General features: G+C 41.4%; 1 protein-coding gene across 1 annotated transcript; it reads left to right on the top strand.

Moving 5' to 3' along the window:
* Positions 1-4,338: 4,338 nt before the first annotated feature.
* On the top strand, positions 4,339-22,852 carry htr1d (5-hydroxytryptamine (serotonin) receptor 1D, G protein-coupled). Its single transcript, XM_086050512.1, has 2 exons — positions 4,339-4,610; positions 17,673-22,852. The coding sequence occupies exon 2, from the start codon at positions 18,213-18,215 to the stop codon at positions 19,362-19,364; it is 1,152 nt and encodes a 383-aa protein (XP_085906638.1). The 5' UTR covers positions 4,339-4,610; positions 17,673-18,212; the 3' UTR covers positions 19,365-22,852.
* Positions 22,853-23,335: the final 483 nt, after the last annotated feature.

Raw genomic sequence — 23,335 nt, 5'->3', positions numbered from 1 at the left:
ATGATGGAGGGGCCCACAATTTTTTGTCAGCGCTACCAGGGAGCCACACAGGACCATACACTTCCTAGCCAGATGTACTGTATGACAAAAATGGCATTTTAAATATGGTCAGAGTATGTGCATATTTCTGTTTTTTATCGAACCAATGTACTGTAAATCACAATATCTTAATATATGCCATGTTTAATGCATGTATGAAAGGTCAATGGTTCAACAACAAAGGGTGTGAAGCGATTAAAAATAACCACGTACTGTGCCTGCAAAGGGCTCACATGCATATCAATCACAATTCAAAGATGGCTGCTGAACATCAAACTAATATTAAGTGCAATAATTCATTTTGTGCATTTTTTCTTAAAAAACACCTCACTTTTTTGTTCTTTTGCCTGCAAAAGACTGCAAAAGAGTCATCCAGTTTCAATCTAGATGGCTGGCCTTCTGAACATGGCCTTTGTAGCTGTACAAAAACATGATTTTTACTGTCCTATTTTAGTGATGCAGCAGTCAAATATGTGTTGTACACACTTCCTGCAAGTCTTTAACGCGCAAACTGAGTGAACATTCGCTAATCAGTAGTACCAAAGAGCCACATCAGTAGACTTTTAAACCACAACTCAAAGTGCGCCAGCTTCAAGTCTTTTTGTTCTTTCTTTGCTTCCCCGCCATTTCCGCCAATGTGGCCAGAACACAGCTTGGCGCTCGTTTTTTCTCTTCAGCAGCCCACCGAGTGACTGAACTGGTCAATCGCAAACAAATTACAGTCTGTGACTCACACCCGCCCTCCCATCAATTGACCGTCATACACATATCAATGCAGAAAAATTGCGACTCCTGGTGTTGTTATTTGGAAATATCAATTTGAGGCAGCAATGTCATGGTGCCGCAATGTGTCCACTGTCGCTATATTACCGCAATACAATGACAGCAATGTCAGAGAAGAAAGGATAGTGCTGATAATTTTGGCGATATGAGACTCTCCAAGCTTCACTTTTTAGCCACGGGTAAATATGAAATTATAAATATGGTTAAGGATGACTGTAAAATGCAATATACAGTATATTGTATGTAATGCATTGATGCGGCTTGGTGGACGCCTTATGCATCCACGAACGTGATTCTTAGTGTGACAGCTCAGGTGATGCGACATTTTCGTCGACTTTTACATCTTTGACATTGCAACACTGCTCATCTGTGTTTCAAATTTTGAATCGCAGAAAAACTAGTTGCTGACGGTCGGCTACTCATGAAAACAAGCCGTAGAACCCCGCACGCTGCGCGACCATTCAGTCACATGTTGCTTGGTCTACTTTCACGGGCATGAGTGATGAGCTCAGTTTCTTCATTAACATTTTCTATACTTGAAGAGCTTTCTAATTAGCTTTCAAGGATCACCGTATTGATTCAATTAAAGATTGAATATAGTGCGGAAGGCTGAGAACCCACAAGCTCAATCAACACATTTTAATGAATGGAAAAAAAAAGGTTGCTCTGTGAATTGGTATACGCCGTGTACATAGAGGTTTAAGTCTGATTTTGAAGTGACGATTTTTACAAGTTAAGCCATGCAGAAGAAACACTGTGATGAGCTACAAGATTCACATGATACTTGTGAGTTTTGCTTTTTCTTTGTATTTTCGTGCCACCTCAGAAGGGCAGATGATAACCGTTGCAGATGAATTATTACAACGCAATAAAGCAGCAAACATGCCTCTGCTCCGGCTGCTCAGTTCAATATTAGCAAAACAATTCCATCAAATAAAAATTGCATACGGTAGACACATTACTTTTAACTACATGCCAACATAAATAGCATGCAAATTAAAGCATTATGGCTGATGATTAGAGTGAAAAAGACCAGAGGAGCTTTCTCACAAACAACATATTACAGATGGGTGGGAGACTTCAGCTAAGTGAACATCTTAAGGACGCCATGAATGTTATAATCATAGCTTTGATTTATACAGCATTTTTCAAGCGACCGATAGCACGAGAGCCAATGACAAGCCTTGAAATGGCCACAGATGCTTGGAACAAATGACTTTTTTTTTTTTCTTTTTTTTTTTTTTACCGCGCATTATCACTCACATTGCAATCATCATTCATCTGCTGCATTTGTATTTTCCAACCCATTTATAGATTGTCACACAGGCTATTCTTTATGTCTAAATTGTCTCCGTCCATCCAAAGTTAAGCATGGCCGTGGGTCACGATAGTTTTTTTTTTTTTTTTGGTGGCAGCTGCTTTTTCTTCACCTCTACACAATATTACCACACAGTAATTTTCTCAGCGGTGTGATGTGGTAAAAAAGCAAGTCACAGTGAGGATTTATGGGCCGTGACGTTTTCTTACGGCTGCTTCCTGCTGACGTATAACTTAACTTCTGTAAATAAGCTGGGTAAAAGGCAAAACGTCAAGAAACAACTTTAGTCCCCACCTACTGTGTCAAAAGCGAAAGGACATTTCACCAAAGACACTTCAACATGACTATGCTGGAATTCTTTCACATATGTACAGTACTGTATAAAATATGCTCTCATTGTGAAATAAATGTTAACGACACTTATTTTAAATATACACTGATTTGAATTGGCCATTAAAAGACAAATATAACACAAGAGATCAATATATCAATTTTTTGTTTCCAGGATATTTACATCTGAACCGGGTACACAACTTAGAAGATAGAACCTTTTGTTTGAATCCACTAATTTGTCATTTGAGTATTGGAACATGTGGAAGACCTAATACATTGATTATTCAATTATCTAATAAATAGCGTCGAATGCTTGCACTCAGTTTCAGCTCGAATAATAAGATGTGTAACCAACATGGAAATCAGAAAGGGTGAAAAAAAAATACTACTGTGCTCATACAATTATGCAAAAACTCCTCACAGTTCAGATTTGTTTTTGTGAAGCTGTGAATCAATTTCATAAACATTGGCCAGAGCAAGTGCAACCATTTGGTAATAGAAAAGTAACCCAAGGAAAACCACAGCAGTTGATGACAGAAACATTTTGAGAGCTGTAAAGAAAGACCCTCAAACAACTGTTAGTGAGATCAACAACAACCTAGAGGGCAGGAATGCAGTCATGAATACAAACAAAAGACAACTTTAACAAATTCTGGGACAAACTTGATTAAAGATGAACCGTTACCTGCAATAAGTCATGAGAAATTTCAAGAAAGGAATAGCTCACGTTACCAAACATATAACTCGTCTCTTTAACACTCACATATTCACTCCCATCCACCCACTCTTCCACTCACTCACTCACTCACTCACTCACTCACTACCCCAGTCCCTCCCTCCCAACCCCCCACCCACTCAATCACTCACTCACATGCATTCGCTGTCATTTGCTCGTTCGCTCACGCACTCACTCACTCACTCACATGCATTCGCTGTCATTTGCTCGCTCGCTCACTCGCTCACTCACTGACTCACTCACATGCATTCATTTGCTCGCTCACTCATTCACTCACTCACTCACTCACTCACATGCATTAATTTGCTCGCTCACACACTCACACACCACAGTCACTCACTCACTACCCCAGTGCCTCCCTCCCAACCCCCCACTCACTCACTCAGTCACTCATTTACTCACTCACACACTCACTCACTCACTCACTACCCCAGTGTCTCCCTCCCAACCCCCCACTCACTCACTCACTCACTCACTCACTCTCTCACTCATTTGCTCACTCACACACTCACTCATTCACTACCCCAGTGTCTCCCTCCCAACCCCTCACTCACTCACTCACTCACTCACTCACTCACTCACTCACTCACTCACTCGCATGCATTCATTTGCTCACTCACTACCCCAGTATCTCCCTCCCAACCCCCCACTCACTCACTCACTCACTCACTCACTCACTCATTTGCTCATTCACACTCACTCACTCACTACCCCAGTGTCTCCCTCCCAACCCCCCACTCACTCACTCACTCGTTCACTCACTCACTCACTCACTCACTCACTCGCATGCATTCATTTCCTCACTCACTACCCCAGTGTCTCCCTCCCAACCCCCCACTCACTCACTCACTCGTTCACTCACTCACTCACTCAGTCACTCACAAACCCCCCCACTCACCCACTCACTAACTACAGTCTCCTGCAGGATTCCTTGTTAACGAGCCTGTCGGCATATTCCAAAACACGCACACACACACGCGCACTGTGTGAACGAATGCAACTAGTTGACGGCCCCCTCCATCACATAAGACGCAGATATTCACCCAGCGTCTACTTTGCCTCCACCTTCGAAGGGAGAGGACGTCTTCTGCGTGTGGGGGGGGGGGGGCGGGACGCGACGTCGTCCTGGACTTGCTTCGGTCAAGTTTACGCATGCAGGGGCGAGGACCCCTCCGCGACGTCAATCTCCACGCCGTGAGGTGCAATGTGGAGCACCATGCGTGATGGCAAGGCAAACAGGACGCACACAAACGGCTGCGCGCCGGACGGACTGCTCCGTTTGTGCGTTTGCTGGGGACGTGCGTGCGTAAAAAGGAGTCCTCCGCTTCCCGGGGATTCCCTGATTGGTTGATTGGGTGGCTTGAGCATCCAGGAAGGCAGAAACTAATCCTCCAAAACATGGTGAGTGTTCATTGTTTTCATGATACTTCATGAGGTATATTAGAAAGAGATCTCTGTATTATACAATGCTCGTCCTCTACACCACTTTTTTTCCCCCAAATTAATAAAATGATAATAATGCCACAAGTACATAAAGAATGACTGAAAACCGAGCATAGTTTTCTTATTTGTTCTTTGTCCGTCCATGTGCTTTGCAGTGGTGTTGAAGTGCTCTGCATTACGCACTGACGTGTTCCTAATAATATGTCTTTGTCATGAGAGGGACGTTGTACAGTATCGACCACCACTTAAAAAAGAAGAACCCATACATATTTGCCATTAATAATCGCAATTATAGAAATAGAAACTGAGCATGACTATATCATTTGTTTCTCATTTATCTGTAAAGGGAGGGTGTGTAATTCCTTTGTTTTGTTGGCTCATAATAGTGTGTGCATGTGTACCTAATGAAACGTCTTTTCTTGGAGAAGACCTTTTGAAAAAGTGATGGAAATCCCCAGAGACTTTTGCATGATTGTTATGGACGGATGCATTATTGTGTCATCAATAGTGAGACAATTGTTTCCCCTACATCCTACACACTCGCATTGTTTGCTGCTCATTTCAATTATGCAGAAAGGATATCGAGAGCAGCTCATAAGCATGATGTCTGAGGGGCACATTTGGAGATTCATTGTGTTCACTCCCTCCCGATGAGGATTTGTGCATATTGGTTTATATGTTCTCTTATCATCGTCATCTGTCTTCTGTCTCTCTTCTGATGATCGGTCCTCATATTGGGAATATTTGAGTGATGTTAGAAGTCCAAAAGTCGAGGAATGAAAGTAACTCAGCGGTGTGCAGGTGACTTGTCAAAAAGGAAAGAGAACTGACATGATGAAAAGTGGGCTCGGTGCACTGTGCTGATGCTCTGTTCTCGGCGCTTGTGGCTCAGAGGTGAACACAACATCAGAGCCATAAGAACAGCTGGAAAATCCTCGCAGTGTCGTGTCATGCACCCGCTGTTAAATAGTTAATGACACAGAGTCATGGAAAATGAAATAGATTAGGAAATAGTTAAAAAAAAAATGAGGGGCTGTTCTCGAGACTCATTCGTAGCTTGTTATGGTAATTATTCAAATCTGGCTTAACAATTAATAACGGAGGAAATTAATGCTGATGTGTAGGGTGGAAAAACAAAGCAAAAAATTCTATCTGTTGAAGGGAAGCGGATGCTATAGAAGCTCGTGGTGGCAAGGCCGCGCGGTGTCTTAGGTTGCAAATCACTGAGATCGCTGCGATCACTCAGGGCCAGGCAAGGCGCAAAGTCAAGGGTGCCAAGAAACACCCATGAAAAATTACTGTCAACTACATCACGTTCAATCACCGACACGATAAGCTTTCAAATTGAAAGCTCCGCCGCAAATGAAACTGTTGAAACCAGCTAAGACTTATGGTGATGGAAAGAAATGGAGAAAAATTCAGAGAAAACAAAACAAAACTACGTCAAAGGGGACTTATTATGAAAACGTGTTACTCGCTCATGTAAGAACATAGTGGTACCTTGACTTTTGAGTGCTCCGCCTCTGGTTGTCTTGGTAACGAAAGCCATGCTCAGCATTTGCATGAGACAGTACATAATGACGTGATTTGAACCCAAGTTTGAAAGCAGTGTTGCCACGGTAACCTTGGAAAAAAATAGTTACTTTACTGATTAATTTACTTTAAAAATAACTTAAGTTACTGATTACTTGATGTTAAAAGTAGTTAATTACAAGTTACTTTATTAGTTACATTGAACAGATGCCTTCAACCTTGCTTCACATAAAATTGACGACCAGTTTTCTCAATATTGAAAAAAAAGCATTTTTTTTTTATTTAAACAAAGAATAGAGGCAATATTTCGTGACTTAACGTAAGTAATTATTTTCATTTGAAAGAAAATGAGTCTATGGATTTCACTTAACATAAATAGGATTTTTTTTTAAGGCAATGGTTTGGTTTAAAATATTTAACTGTCAATATTGTCATGGTAAACTTAACATTTATAATGTCCATTGTTTATGAATGTAATTATTACATTTGTGGACCTGATACAGTCACACGGCCTCGTGGGTCTTTCTCTTTAAGCTTCAATGGAAGTAAGTTTTTGATTGTGTGTGTGTTTTTTTTTTTTTTTTAATTTGATGTACAGTACTGGTTGTGTTTTTAGAGCTAACACTTAGTCAGCAGCACAAAATGTGCAACGTACCTTAATATTTTCTTTAGCTGACACAAACTCAAATTAGACTGCATTTGCAGCTTGGAAACACGAATCTCTCTGCTTCCTCCATTGTTATTTTTCCTTTGGTCAAAACATGACATGGCACATGCGTGACGTCACTCAATTCAAGCTGTAAACTGTAGTTAACCAGTGATAACGCTAACGCTAAGTAATGCGTTACTGTTAAATATCCATTTTTTGCGATTACGACTAATCTAATGTAATCTAATCTACTTTTCTCAGTAGAGTAGTCTGAATACAATTACTTTAAAAAGTCACATTTCGTTACTGCAGAGCAATTAATTGAGGTGGGCGCATCAGTAAACTTTGCCGGTCTGTCATTTGTCATTCGCCAGAGGCCGGGCCACCTGTCATCGTCAGTCTGTCATTATTTCAAGCAGACCCAGCCCGTCATCTCCAGTCCATCATTCATCGTTATTTTAACCATGTTTCCGTCATCGCAAAATTACTTTCTCTGGTTTGACGTACCTCCCTTTTTCGAAAGAGAAAACTCAGAGTTTCCCTCATTTCAGGGTTAGCAGACTCTTGAGTTTTCACTAAACCTGCTTTGTGAAACAGACCCCTGGAGTGTGGCGAGTGTGGCTAAACCCCTGTCTTGACTTTGGCGTGTAACTGAAAGGACAGTCCAGGAGTCAACGTAGGGCTTTGTTGTATAATTCTTAATCCTTTGGGTATTTTGACAAAAGCATGTCACAGACATGTTATAAATAATTCAGAGAGAGTGTGCTTAAAACCATCAATGACCTCCACTGTTTCCAGAATAGCAATTTAAATGCTAATATCACTCCAAACATATCTGCTCTACATACTCATAGCAACTGTAACTAAGGAATAATGACATTTCATGCTTCCTGGCATCATTATAAACACACTTGGGGGACACATCGTCCTCACTGTTATTTTATTTATTTTTATGTTGTTTGCTTGAGGCCTGTCAAGCGCAGGACAGCAGTGAAACAAATGCGAGATAAATTTAGCGTCACTTTGTGTCTTGAACCCTCCTCAAAAGCAGCAAAACATGACTACAAACGCACCGAAACGCTTTGAGGTGCCTTTCAACAGTGGCGGCATCACATCGCTGGCCCCGTAGGCCTGCCTAAGTGTTTACAGTAGTCCGCACATGAGTTGGCTTGGAAGCAGCTGAGCAGATGGCGCTGCAAAAAGTCTGCCTTTGGGCTATGAAACACACCCCGCCAGAGCATGGATGAGATGTTGTGAAGTTGTGCCCATGTGATCAATAACACAGATGAAGATAAAGGCATTGATAAGCCTTGCCATTGAGACAAAGCTGTTTATAGTCCTGCAATGGAGACAACAATTGACAACGCTGTGCTTGTGAAAACAAGCTCGTCATTTGTCACCGTAGTAATCATAACACCAGAGGCCAGTCGGTGAAACAATACAGAGTCGAGGTAAACACCGACGTCAGAATGTCACAAATTGAAAGTAAACAGTACTGAAAGGACAAATAGTCATCACGACACCAATCATCTGTTACAGGCTCGTGTTTAATTGCAAGATGCAGTTTACGAACCAAACTCTAGTCCCTATAAAAAAAAACAAAAAAAAAACGGTGATTGTCAAAGTGTGGTAACTAGCAGCACTAGTGGCATACTTCTTTAAAGAAAACAGTTCAGCCGTGATTGGTCGTTGTGAGCAGTTGTGATGTCATTTTCAGTCGACAGAAGACAAAATGGCCGCCCCCGGAGATGGCTAAAAAAGAGTGCATTTTGCTGCTTAATTTATATGCCTCAAACGCAAAATTAATCAGAATGCCGTGTTTCAACTACTGGGCCTGCTGGGAACATATTCTTAAAAAAAATATGTTTGGGTGTTCGCTTTAATATTTGTTTAACTTAACAACAGAAAGAAAAATCATCAAAAATGTCAGGATTTTTGGGGGGGGAGAATGTTTGATTGTCATTATCTTTGTTTTACGTTGTAATGTGTTAATATCTAAAACTAGAGATGGGCAATCCGCCTATGTGACTGACCGGTCCGTCTATCCGCCTATGATGGACGCCCATTTTGTAGACGATAAACAATAGTTTGAAAACTTAAAAAGAATAGTTGGACTAAGCAAAGTCTGAAGCCCATTTTTTCGTCTATTTTTGCAGTAAGGTTTCAATGTCCGCGGCGAGGCTTCCGTTTCCCGTTGGCCGCGTCAAAAAGGATTTGGCGCCTAAAGCATTTAGTCCGAGTGTGGTGAGGCTTCTGTTTCAAAAAAGTAAAATATTGTGAGAATTTTTGGCCTGTTTTAAAATAGTTAATATCAGCTAACTGATTTTTGCTTGTTTGTTTGTTTTTTTGTACTTTCAGTATGATAATAATAATGTTAGATTTCCTTAAAACAAATTTGTTAGACGTTCCACTTTACTTTGTATTGAAGTATTATGTATTACACACTGCCCAATAAACTGTGATGTTTTGTGAAACTATGCTTTGGTTGCTTGGAAACGTGAAGTTTTGTTGCATGGAATCCGTCTAAATGACCTTCCATATTTGCATATCAGTTTAAATCAACAGGCTTACTATTGCTCAAAATTCATAGGAATGTTCCTCTGTTACAACTTTTGAAGAAGAACGATTTGTACAGTATGTTTTCTACACTTTGTTAAACAAAAAATTGTCACAAATCAGTAGCTTTTATAGACGGTAATATATTTGTGACCGGTTGAGTGCTCTCGAGAAGCCTAATCTTTGGTTTATTCATAAACAAAACAATTCAAGTCAACCATAAAATGAAATGTATCAAGCAGGGATCAAATCGCAGCCTTGTCTTTGATAGAGCCACTCAATCATTTTCAAATGGAAAAACTTCTCAAACCTCCCCAAACATTTCTCTCCTGCGTTCCCATAATGAGAGGGACCCAGTGCAGTGAGTCATCGGTTTGATGTGATGCTTCACTGCTGTCAGATCCTTTCGGAGTTTCCCACTTTTCAGCGTGAAGCGATCCCAGTTGAATTGTAGTTAACGTCAGGATTAAAACACACCATACACCAACGCTGGTTGTCAAGCAAAATCCAACATTCTCCTCCCTCAAAATAATACTGCAATTTGAATGAATTATTTACAAAAACATGAATAAATAAACACCATTTTATGCACCAGGTATTATGTGCTAATTCTGCTAATCCTTGCGACCACATCTAATGACATGTACACACACACTGGGTGACGACAGCACTAATCCATAGTGCTTAATGATTGACATGTCTCTTGTCCAATTAATTATTCAAAATACCATTCTTTAGATTCACTTTGGTTATAGTGACTTCATTTGACATTTTATTTTCAACTATTTTTCATAAATGTATTGCTTTTGCATGGAATTCTATTAATTTGTTGTGAGAACAGGCTTTTTTAGTGGACACACAAAAAAATAATAATTGCAAACAGGACATGCCGAGAAAATACTCTATTTTATTGTAGTGTCACGTGTCGCTACGAGGCGAGGCCAAGAGTGATGACGTTGGCAAGCATACATGTGGGCGTCTGGCAGTGAGCTGTGGCCAACAGCAGCTCCTGCTTGAATGCGCTCATTGCGTCTGTGGGCCCAATTTTCCGAGACAGCGCACGTGCGCTGCCGCATCTAAAAACTGTCGAAAATGGGAACAGGCTGACAATAACTTCAATACTCCTTGAGTATTTTACTGGAGCTCTCGATGGGCATCAATTGGCAGATGCAATGATAATACGATGGCCACATCCAATATGGCGGAGGCGCTGACATACTGCTCGGAACAGTCACCCCGGCTCAAGGCGGTGTCTACAGCAGAAACAAAATGAAAAAAATATATATGTCCAAAGCGATTGTGGCTCCCGTGGTTCAAACGGCTAATATGTAATATGCCCTTCTTCATTTTCCGTACTGTTGCCAGGGACAGTTTTACAAACATAATCGAGACAAGCTTAATGTTGCCTAATATACGAAAACTGTGATCAGTCATCCACAAGATTTATGCTGACATGTCTACTTATGCTTGCTTTAACCTCTGAAAACATTAGAATTATTGCCCACTGTTTCCGATTTTATGGACAATAAGCATTTTACACTCCATAGAGGCGCTCGCTGCAGAAGCTTATTTCGCTTAATGTGAAAAAACGCTTTGTCCATAAAATCTAAAATATTGGGGCGATTGTTGTGATATTTTTGGTGGTTGATGTGGGCATAAATACAGATGTCCACATACATTTTGGTGATGATTGATTGCAGTTTTATGTCATTAAGTGATGTAAGCATTTTTACACTTATGTTAAGCGTTTTAGACCCATGTGCTCTCATTATTTACAAATATGCACCTATTTCACAGACATGTCATGCCACATTACACAATGCCATGCAAAACACTCACAGATTTACAAATTTGCTTGACTCTTGCACGTGACTCTTAACATTATTTTCAGTTAGGCCATAGGCTATTGAAGATAAGACAGGCCTCCATTCAAACAAAATCACACCTTACATACTGTTTCTTTATATTTGAACTGTTTTAGTGATAAACAACTCAAAATTAGTACTTCACAACACAAAAATAGCTAATATGATAAAATCAAATTTGAATAAAAAAAAAAAAAAAGAGATCTGTGCTTCATAACATCTTGTTGGATGGGCATGCCCTCCAATGGCCCACCCGTGGGGATGGGTGTGTGTGTGTGTGTGTGTGTGTGTCTCTCCCTGTGTCAGCTGCATCCTATGGACTAATGAAGAGCCTCTCAGGTGTCCTAGATCTGTACCGGTACCTGCTCCACTTTCCAAGGGTCACGTCCGTGAAGTAGGGTCGGGTATTTTTGACGTGTAGTGTGGTGGAAAATATTGTTTCAGAAGCACGGGGCTTTCATTGTTGGGAGATTATTTTAAGAAGATGACAAATCCAATGTCAGGCCACTGCATTTTAATCAGTTCTATGCAAATAAACTTCATTCGAAGTTGTTGAGGCCAAGTTTCACTAAGATATATGTCAGCCTTAATAGGTCAGAAGAATTTGTTACTTTAGCCAACTCGATGAGCATTAAGAGCCAAAAAACAGCCCACGTCAATGCTAACAGCTATGCATCAGGCATCCCAGTAAGACCAAATTTTGTTTTGATTTATATTTGTTTCTATTGATTTTTGGGCGGCACGTGGACCAGTGGTAAGCACATCTCCCTCACCGTTCTGAGGTTGGGAGTTCGAAGACGGGTTTCGGCCTTCCTGTGTGAGGTTTGCATGTTCTCCCTGTACTTGCGTGGGTTTTCTCCGGGGACTACGGCTTCCTCCCACGTTCAGAAAACAAGCTGAGAAGGTTCATTGAAGACTCCAAGTTGCGCTTAGGCGTGACTGTGAGTGTGAATGATTGTTAGTCCTTATGTGCCCTACGATTGGCTGGCGAGCAGTCCGCGCTGAACGCTGCCTCTCGGCCAAAGTCAGCCTGGATGGGCTCCCGCTCAGCCGCAACCCGAGAGGCGATAAGCGGTACAGAGAATGGATGGATGCATGCATGAATAATTTGTGTTTTCTATTCTAACTGGAAAATTGCTGTGATTATTTACTATATTTTACTATGTCCTCTATGTGAAAACTACGTACTACTACTACGTACCTGACACACGCTTCAAACACATTTACTTACACCAACAATAATCAAAAAGATATTTTATGCTAGCGATTAAAAAGACACTTTCCGTAAGTTGTCCCCTTTATGTGCTGGAATGATGGGCCACATTGGAAGCTTGAAAATGTGACACTGAAGTCTGGCATAGCCAAAGAGCCGCATGTGGCTCGCCGGGTGTGTTTTGTCCACCTGTGCTTGACATCGCAGGCAACTTTGACTTTTATCTCAAAGGCTTAAATTTGCATGTCCGCAAAAATGTAAAAAAAAAAAAAAAATCTGTTTTCTTCTACTAGCATTTGCATGAGTGTGTAGGTGGATGGTTGTAGGGTGGTGCAGATGGTGCATGTGCGTGTACACCCACGCAGCTCGGGAAAAACACCTACTCTGCGTGCTCCAGGGCACCTGCAAACAACACGGATGTACCAAGAGCCCCTCACGGGCCGTAAAAAAAAATAAAATAAGAATGCATGATTTTTTTTCATCTCATTCCTAAAAGGTTCGGAATGTTATTGAATTATTTGCAATGGGCGATATTATGGAAAACTGACTTTCAGAGCTGTTTTCCATATGACTGTTTCCGAATATTTTTCTGTGAATGAACCGTTCTGAATTCACATAATAACCAACTCCAAAAGATTTTCTACGCCCATGATGTGATCAGCTAAGCTGAGCAAACATCCGGAGGCACTTTCAAGTGACAGCCACAGTCCTATCATGCATAAAAACCCACACCCTCCATGGGTGCGACGCCCCAGCAGCCCGTTTGCGGTGTCACCTTTGAGCTTGTTGTTTGTCCACATAACAACAAAAGTCAACTGCCGGTGCATGTTATTCAGTATTCAGCTCACACTACATGACATTTGAGGACATACTTCCTGTTAGTTATATTCCCTTAATGCTCTACGCTCCGACATATGGTCGGAGCCTAAATTTCATGAAATACATAACACTTGGAAAATTTAAAGAATGACACAGCTGTTCCGTAAATTGTGCCATTATTGGTGTACAGGCAGCTAACTAGCTAGCTAGCTAACTACACGCTGTAGTGGTAGAAATGGGCCAAGTAGTTTTAACTAAATAACGATTTCGAGGCAACAAACAATATCTTTTTATGTTGTGCAGTTCAACTAAATGTTTAAAGTGTTGCTGTTGTGTGAATTGGCTTTCCTGAAGATGTTTCATGGAGCAGTAAGAGTTTACCCTTTTGACCCTTTTATTGAACCTATAGGTAAAAACAACTTGCTTGCTTTGTTGCATGAACTAACGCTGTTGCCATAAATTTCAGTCATTTATATTTCAAAGTTTTTCCAACTTAAACAAACTTGGTTCTGGAGATCTAAAATCCAACTGTCACTATCTATTTTCTATACTACTGTGCTGGAGCCTATGCCAGGTGACTCGGCAAAAGACGGGGTACGCTGTGGGCTGGTCTCCAGCCAATCAGTGTTTTCGGAATGTGGTATCTGATAATCGGATAATGTATTTTGTTATTTTTTTCAAACTAGACAGGTAAATAGAATCTGTTGGAGTTGTATGCTCTTTAACCTTGAGGCTACACTTTGCCATACCAGTAGTCTGGGGGGGGCTTCGACACTTGTACTAATCTATATTTTTATTCTATTCTTCTCCACAAGTCATCTATTATTCGTCTTTTGAATGGTTGTTGGAAAAACAAAACACAACTACTGTTATTTTATATTGTGGCGTCAAGCAGCACGGGAGTGGAAAGTAAGCTGTTTGTTAATGGGACACTTGGCACAAATGAAATGTTAAATAAAGGTGGACATCTGGCTCATAAAGAGACACTCCAATGCTCAGCTAGCATCTAAAAGTGTGACTTTGTCTAACCTTTGTTCCAGCAAAGCGACGAGACTTTGTTTCACTTGCACGCACTTCCAGAACTGAGCTTATCCCAGCTACTAATGGCTTTGCTGTCTAATACTGTCACACTGAATATGTAATAGTTGTTTAAAGGTTGTTTTTAAAATAGCCTTGATTTTTTTTTTTCTTCATGACATTTAGATCACATGATTATTGAGGGTTGTTAATACAGTGAAACATTTAACAAAATCCATTTTAAGATAATTGGTGACTTTAAAACAAATACTCTAATGGGAAATCATTAAATTAATTTGTGTCACGGTCAAACTTTCACCATCATAAATTTTTATTAGCATTACAGGCGACTGTTTGACAGTGTAAAAATAATCATGTCTGACTACAAGTCAGAATCTAGCGGAACTCTAATTATTGCCACACAATGTAATGTAAGATCATTTTTACTCTACACTTGAATTCCTCTTAGAGGCTGATTCTGTGCTGTAGTAGGTACTGCTGTTTTGGTTAACAACAGAGTTCCAATGGCCTCAGCATTTAACTTTTAAAAGTGAGCGTTAGAGCGATGATTCCTACAAACAGAAAATTACAGGCCTATTTCTTTAGAGGGATGCTTTAATCCGTCTATGAGTTCCCGTCTATATTTCAGACCAAATAAGAGCTTTGTGTTCAACTAAACAGGCCCAAGTGTGTGAGAAAATTGAGACAAGATCAATATTATTTCAGTTTATACTTTTTGTGACATTTATGCTCGGTGATGTGCTGAGAGATTTTTCTAATGTTAAATGTTGTCCGAACGTTTGCGAATGCTTGTGAACGAAGCATAATGTCTTTTCGTCAGGGTTCTTAAAAGGCTGCAAATGGTTGCAAAGACGTTCGCAGACAGTTTTGACTTGTTTTACAGTTTTACTTGAACATGTTCAAAATTCCAAAGTGCCCTCGGGCTCGCATCGCAAATGTCACGGCTCATCTTTTTACTGGCTTTGCTCACATACCTAATATTGTGGCCCAAAATTGCTTAATTGTTAAAGAGTCTCCTGACTCTCATTAAATTCTCATTCATATTCCCCAGCATCAACTGTGTTTCTCCTTTAACGTACTCTTTGTCAACACACACACACACGCTCACAAGCACACACACAGACACACGGTCATTAGAGTCGTGCCCGGCTACCGTTTAGTGCACGCTCGAGTCAACAGCAGACAGGCGCTGACGGACGAGCGGCGATGGCTCTACCTCTGCTGAGTTAAATCAATTAGCCCCCCTCGAGCGGGGGCATTGCAGCGTTCGCGAGTCCGCCTGGTTCACGGGGTGAGTCGCTGCTTCACCCTGTACTACAAACACATTACTGTACAGCATCTGGTGGGACTTGGGCCAAGTCTGGAAGGAGAAGTGAATTGGATTTCTCATGAATGGGGTTGTGATGTACCGAATAGTACAGTGGATATATTCTGCTTAGATGTTGGAAGAGCTTCCTGGTTTGCGCTCTGCCCCACTGTCATTTAATTTAAAAGCCAGATGGAGGAACTAATGTCTTTTCACGCAAGCAGTATTCAGCCCAATTTCGGCAGGGCCTGTTCTTGATTGGAAATCTTTTCCTCTCATCCATTCATTACCAGCCTCATTATCTCATTGTCTTGTAAACCAGAGCACAAGGAGATAAGCCTCGTGTTTGACTTGACTGATATGTAAACAGATAGGCCATTCAGCTATCTATCACATGTGATGACGGTGAGGCTGGAATACAATGGAACCTCTAAGGTCCACAGGATCTATTTTGGGAAGCAGGTCGATCTCCCATTTCTTGGAATCTAGTGATTATTTTTCCTCTATGGCAGAAAACTAATACCAGTAAAATGAATGAGTTTTCTGTAGAGCTTCTAAAGTTAGCCAAAGACACAAATAAACTATTTTAAACTCAAAATAGCAACAACATCTGTTAATGATGCCCCGACTATAATTCAGTTTCAGCACCAAAAATTGTTGACTTCACCTTTTTCTCCATGTCAAGGCGTAATTTGTGAAACACAGTGTATCACTCTAATGATCCTGAAGTAAACAATTACAAGTGCAGGTTGCTCATCCCCACGGCTGCATGCAGAACAGTTTGGGAATCCTACTCAATTGAAACTCAGCTCCCACAATGGATGTTTAAAGTATCCATCCATCCATCCATCCACCCATCCATCCATCCGCCCGCCCGCCCAACCAGCCACCCACCCACCCACCTACCTACCTACCTACCTACTTACCTACCGACGCACCCACCTACTCACCCACTTACCCGATCCATCCGTCCGTCCATCCGTCCATCCATCCATCCATCCATCCATCCATCCATCCACCAGGGTGGATGGGAGAATTTGTCTTTCTAGCCATTGCAGTATAACTTTGCCTCAATTGCTTCCACACAATTAATCGGCAGTCTTCATCTATCCATCCATTTTCTTTATTGCTTTATTCTCATTAGGCTTGCGGGTGAGCTGGAGTCTACCCGAGCTGACTTTGGGCAATGGAGTAGTTGCCAGCCCATCACAGGCCATATTCACCTTTACATCTATGGATAATTTAGTTTTCAATGAACCCAACATTTATGGGAATATGGGTGAAAGCAACAGGGAGAACATGCAAACCCCACACAGGAAGGCTGGGTATTCGAAACCTGAACCTCACATCTATCATGCAGATCAGAAATAAGATGACTATCATCAAAAAGCCAAGACTATTGATGTTAAACATGTGCAAGTAACTACTAAATAATTCCTATTCAATGAGATATTAAAGGCGTGTTCTGACAGGCCAATCCTCTCCTTTTATCTCTCTGTTCCACCCTTTTGTGAGGTCCCTTTTATTGTGTCCAAATCATTTATGGTTAGCATTAAGATGGCCAACCTAGCAGTTGAACTGGCATCTATGATCCTTGGAATAGATTATTATGATTTATTATGCTTATTATGCCTCCTTAATGTGCTCTACTGAATGGTTTAGCTAAAGGGTTAAAAAAGTCAGTCACATCCTAAAATTGAGATTGGAGGTTTTGTTTTTCATGTTGTGATTAATTCCATTTAGACTCAAATCTGCTGAGCTGAATTGAACATACATTAACCTCGCAAGGAGATTTGTTCATCAGGCCTGCGATGAGAGTAAATAAATGAAACCGGCTGTGGACGACTGTGTGGGCGTGTGTGTGTGTGTGTGTCTGTGTGTGTGTGCATGTGGGTGTTGAGTCCCAATGCTCCATTTACAGGTCGAGGTTGGTCATGATTCATGCGGGTGTTTTTGTTTGTTTGTGTATGAATAGAGGAAGGGATGATGGCAAGAAGTCATTTAATGCAAACTAAGTTTCTCTCTTTTGTCTCACATGCAGAAGAAGACCAAGGAAGTACGGCGCAAGCCTTGAGCAGATCATGTAACTGTTGATCGGCTTCACGTGGACTCCGCCTGAGGTAGCGGCCTGACAACAAGCCGAACTGTGTATCTGTCGACATCATCTTACCGCACGCAGCGCGGCGCCTCGCCTTATTGAAACGGAGGAGCCCATTAAAGTGGTTGATAGATACGAAGGTTCGGTGTTGAGGTGCTGTTGCCAGCTGGCTGCAGCAGCTTGGAGATGAGATAAGAGGAGTGGAAAGAAGAGCAACAAAAGTGGCCATCTGACAGAAGCTGAATACAAATGAGGATCCATCGCTCCTGCGGCAATGTAAGCAGGCCTGAATCGATATTAGAAAACTGAAATGGACAAATAAGTCGGCTTCGGTTACAGGACCATTAGCCCCAAACACAAAATGATGGAATTAGACGTTAGCTTCGGGTTGATATGAAAAACAAGTCATGGGGGATTGAACCCTGCACTCATGGGTGCGTGTGCAATGAGGCTCTTCTAAAGCTGTAGAGAATTGCAAGCAAGATGGAGGCGTACAACAGCTCCCTGGACTACTTCACCAGCAACGTCACGGAGATTCCTTATCCGACCACCGTGTCTCCGTACTGGAGCGATGCCTCGGTTTTGGGCTTCCAGATCTCCCTGTCGGTGCTCCTGGGTGTGGTGACCTTCGCCACGGTGTTGTCCAACGCCTTCGTCATCGCCACAATCTTCTTGACCAGGAAGCTGCACACGCCCGCCAACTTCCTGATCGGCTCGCTGGCTGTCACCGACCTCCTGGTGTCCATCCTCGTGATGCCCATCAGCATCGTGTACACGGTGAGCAAGACCTGGTCACTGGGGCAGATCGTGTGCGACATCTGGCTGTCGTCCGACATCACCTTCTGCACGGCGTCCATCCTCCACCTGTGCGTCATCGCCCTGGACCGCTACTGGGCGATCACGGACGCGCTGGAGTACTCCAAACGCCGCACCATGCGCCGGGCTGGGATCATGGTCGGAGTAGTGTGGGTGATCGCCATATCGATTTCCATGCCTCCGCTATTCTGGCGGCAAGCCAAAGCCCACGAGGAGCTGACGGAGTGCTTGGTGAATACAGATCAGATCTCCTACACCCTCTACTCCACCTTCGGGGCATTCTACGTTCCCACGGTGCTTCTCGTCATCCTCTACGGACGGATTTACGTTGCGGCGCGCTCCCGGATCTTTAAGATGCCGACGTCGTCCGGGAAGCGCTTCACCACGGCGCAGCTCATCCAGACCTCGGCGGGTTCGTCCCTGTGTTCTCTCAATTCCTCATCCAACCAAGAAGGGCACCTCCAGGAAGGGCACGTCCACTCAGGAACGGGGAGCTCACCTCTATTTATGAACAGCGTGAAGGTGAAGCTGGCCGACAGCGTGTTGGAAAGGAAGCGGCTGTGCGCGGCTCGTGAGAGGAAAGCCACCAAGACGCTGGGCATTATCCTGGGCGCGTTCATCGTTTGCTGGCTTCCCTTCTTCGTGGGCACGCTGGTGACGGCCATTTGCAAAGAGTGCTGGTTTCACCCGGTGCTCTTTGACGTCTTCACCTGGCTGGGATACCTCAACTCGCTCATCAATCCGGTGATCTACACCGTGTTCAATGATGAGTTCAAGCAGGCCTTCCAGAAACTCATGAAATTCAGACGCTTCTCCTGAAGACCAAACAAGCTCATGGAAAATAGTATAATTAAGTATGATTCATCTAATGTAAACTTTCCATCTTGTGAACATATGAACATATGGTAGATGATTTTATTTTTTACACCCAATTGCTCAGTGCCATACCATGCCAGCTATTGAGAAAAAGACTTGCATGCGGAAAAGTAAGAACTATCGCATTCATCTAGAAAACAGGAGGAGGAACGATTATTTATTCGGCAGGGATGTGCACTCACTGGCCACAACATTAGGTACATCTGATCTAATACAGCACTTTTCAAAGTGTGCTGCACAGCAGAAAGAAAAAAAGTAATAATACAGAAACAATTCCACAGAGGAATTACATTAAACTCCCGAGTTAAAATGTTTCTATATCTTTATCACATTTTCAGTTAAAGACCCTGTAAAGAGAATTCAGAGATTGGTTTCTAAATATATTAGACATGTGTGAGGGTATATGCTTAAGACATGTGCAAAGAATGGAAACTATGACGTACTGAATCATGGACATTTAAGGATTTATATTGATAGACGGAGCAGGTCTGTTCAAGTGTAAAAATGGGCTTATCTGTGATTTTCGTGTCAGTGCAAGCTTCGTTTTAACTATTTGGGAATCCGGCAGAGTGCTCTGGTGGGTGTTCTGAAGTACCGAGGGCATTTTCTTTGACTTGTGCCTAGCGGAACTGACGTTTTGTTTGCTTAAAGTCAACCAAACTTTCCATCTGCTGGAACCACATCTATTGGCACAGAGATTTTGATGGAGTTTGATTGGAACACAGGCAGACATATTATACACCCTTCATACAAGTGTGGTGGGTGTCATCTGTTTCAATAATAAATACTTTACATCATCTGTCCGTGGAGGTCTGCTTGGAATTCCTCATAATTTCAACCTCCGGCATTCATTCCAGAAAATCACATTCTTCATCCGCCATGTCAATATAGTTAGTTAGCTAGCTAGCTATGCCTACACTCCAAAAATGTATTTTCCCTGGATGCCACAATATACAGAACAGCACTGTGTCTGTTTTTAAATTCCCAATTGTTATATATTTTGTGTTAGTCAGGCTACTGTAATATGTTGGAACACAAAGCATTGTGGGGTATATAACTAGCAGAAAGTATGTGCTCAAATATCTGTCATGTCGTCTCATCAACAGGCTGAATGACGTGAGGCGCTGGGTTTAACAATCTCTTAACCTTCCCTGAATTGACAACACTAAGCAACCTGCCGCCGCTCTGCCCGCCGCGAGGAGCCTTAGTTAGCTTGCGAGCTATCTGGTGGCTAGCGCCTCTTGTTGTGGTATGGGAAGTCCTTTGATGACCCACTGGAATATATTCCAACCACCGGCGGCTTTAAACTGAACAAAGTACGGCCCATGGGCCATATACAGCCCACTCACAGTCTCAGACCGGCCCTCACAGTGGCCATGAAGTCAAATTAAAATGTAAAATATGCATTTTTTAGTCTGAAAGTTGAATTTCTTATGTGCATTCCTGTGGATGCTAATACAAGCGAGGTAGCGAGCAAGAGCTGCGTCTTGTGTCCAAAGTGTTGCCAACTTAGTATGTTCACTATCTTTTCCGGCCGCTCTAGCAGCAATTTTTCTAAAAAACAGACTAGATAAAAATTACAACAATGGTCCTAGTGCTAGCAACACTCTTATTTCCTCCACGGTGGAGGGAAGACAATTTGGCTTGATACCTCTGTATGCAAATTTTCAGTTTTATATCCTGTACATATTCAGTGTATTTTAAATCATCACTGTATCATTATACATCACTGTCCACTTCCCGCTTACCTACCCAGTATACAGTATATTTGGAATATTTCCTGACTAGGAATAGCTAGTATGAGTTGGCGGTTATAATTATAATAATAAGAAACAACAGCTTGATTTTTTTTTTTTTTTTAATGATTTTGAAGCCTCATTTCTTATACTTTATTTTTTTTTAATCACTATACCTTCAATCGTTAACTCTCTTCTGTGTGGTGTGTTACAAGACTGATTTTCATTTGATAGAGTTACACTTTACAGATAAATATCACTTTACAAAGATTTTCACTTTACAGGGACTTTAAATGTTGCACAAGGGTCGCATGGTGAACTAGAATCACCAGGCCACCGTGCTGCTTCATTCAATATTAACTGGAAATTTAACAAAAAACAATCTATTTGAACTATAATACTACTCTAATGATGTGCCCTGTGACTGGCTGGCGACCAGTTCAGGGAGTAATCTGCCTTTCGCCCATAGTCAACTGGGATAGGCTCCAGCACCTCCCCGCGACCCTGTACAGGATAAGCGGTGTGGAAGATGACAAATGACACTACTCTAATGATCGATTAAAATCCACTACAAGAGCTGTATCGCAGTGCTGTATGAAAAAAAAAATTGTGATATTTTACCAACCATTTTGACCATATCATGATACGAGTGTGTGATAATCAAAGAAAAAAACTACTAAGCGACTTTTAAAATTCAAAGTTTAAAGTGTTTTGTAAGTATTAAATGTAACAGAAAAATGTGTTGGTTGTGTTGCATCAATAATGTACCTTGTGATATGGATATTTTATCTCACTGATTGTTTGTGATTGATACTGTCAGAAACATCTGAATTAATTTTTTTAACCATATTTCCTAATATAATGGCTGATAGTTTACTAAACTGCAGAGAGTACCTGGCATTTATAAGATATACAACTTGTACAATTAATTTTCATAATAAATAAATGAATGTGTTAATTTACTTTTTCCCCACAAAAAAGTATTACTTCACCAAGATGTCAATGAGTGTGATTGTGGTTTACAGTGGTGAACAAATGCAATGTCATACACATTCATGTTTTTATTATTACGATGACTTTTTTCCAATTGCAAAAAAAGTAAAACATTTTAATCGATGCAGCTCTTGTAGATATATGATCTTACGAGCAAGTGTACCTAATGAAGTGGCCGGTGAACAGCGAGACTGGATGCAATCCAGCTTTGGGAAGCGCTTAAAGCCATCAAATGTATCTGTCTCCGTGTTGTACTGTATGCTGCTGCTCCCGTATGTTTTCTGTGGTACAGTAAAGTACTTACCCTAAAAGGTTCAGTAAATTGCTCTCCACATATGCTCTTGTGTGCACTTGAAAGTATTTGTGTGTGTCTGAGTGTGTAAGAGGTGGTGGCGTGATTGAAATGTATGCATTGTCAGTGCAGGGAGCACCGTGGAGTGTTTGACATTTGTTTAAGCGCAGGCTTGCCTTGTTATTACGCCAACTGAAAGGGGGAAAAGGCATTACTCAATAAAAGGCATTGCTGTAGGCTACTAAAAGGAAAGAATACCATTAAAAAAAAAAAAAAATGCCCACCATCCATCCAGAGCTCACGAGCAGATTGCTGGGTACGGACAGAACACTACAATTACGTATGGGAATACAAAGAGTATTTTGCATTATTACAGCTTTAGAGTCTGTATTAAATAATGCTTTGAATCACACTGAGAGGGATGGTATTAATTTAACAATGATTGCTATCGTCTCAATTTACTCAGTTGCAGAGGTATTTTATTTGGGGGTGAGGCGGTATTGGTACAAGTGCATTTTTGGAATGATATTTTAGTATGTCACATTCATAATTTGTGACGAATCATAACATGAAAGCATGATATGGTATTTACTATAACCATGCTTCCACATCTAGTGGCCAGGAGTTTGTTTTAGAAATTGCAAGGACAACCTATTAGGGGTAAGGCATTTATTTATTTATTGAATTTGATTAAGTTTTAAGTAAATTGTTGAAATTGTTAATAAGGTGTCAATTTAATATTTTTTTCCCCAAATAATTTTTGTTAGTTAAAATATGTATCATAGCAACTCTAAATATGATATTATACTGTCAGAGAGGAACAATATACAGTATTTCATTAAAGTGTCTGCTCTTTTTTGCAGAGTGCCAGGAATCTATTGGGTGCACAATTT

This window comes from Filicampus tigris, chromosome 13, assembly GCF_054856515.1.
Source record: "Filicampus tigris isolate MCC_2025a chromosome 13, RoL_Ftig_1.0, whole genome shotgun sequence".
In the NCBI taxonomy this organism is placed as follows: domain Eukaryota; kingdom Metazoa; phylum Chordata; class Actinopteri; order Syngnathiformes; family Syngnathidae; genus Filicampus; species Filicampus tigris.
The sequence above is the reverse complement of the archived record's forward strand: the minus strand, read 5'-3'. Positions and strand labels throughout refer to the sequence as shown.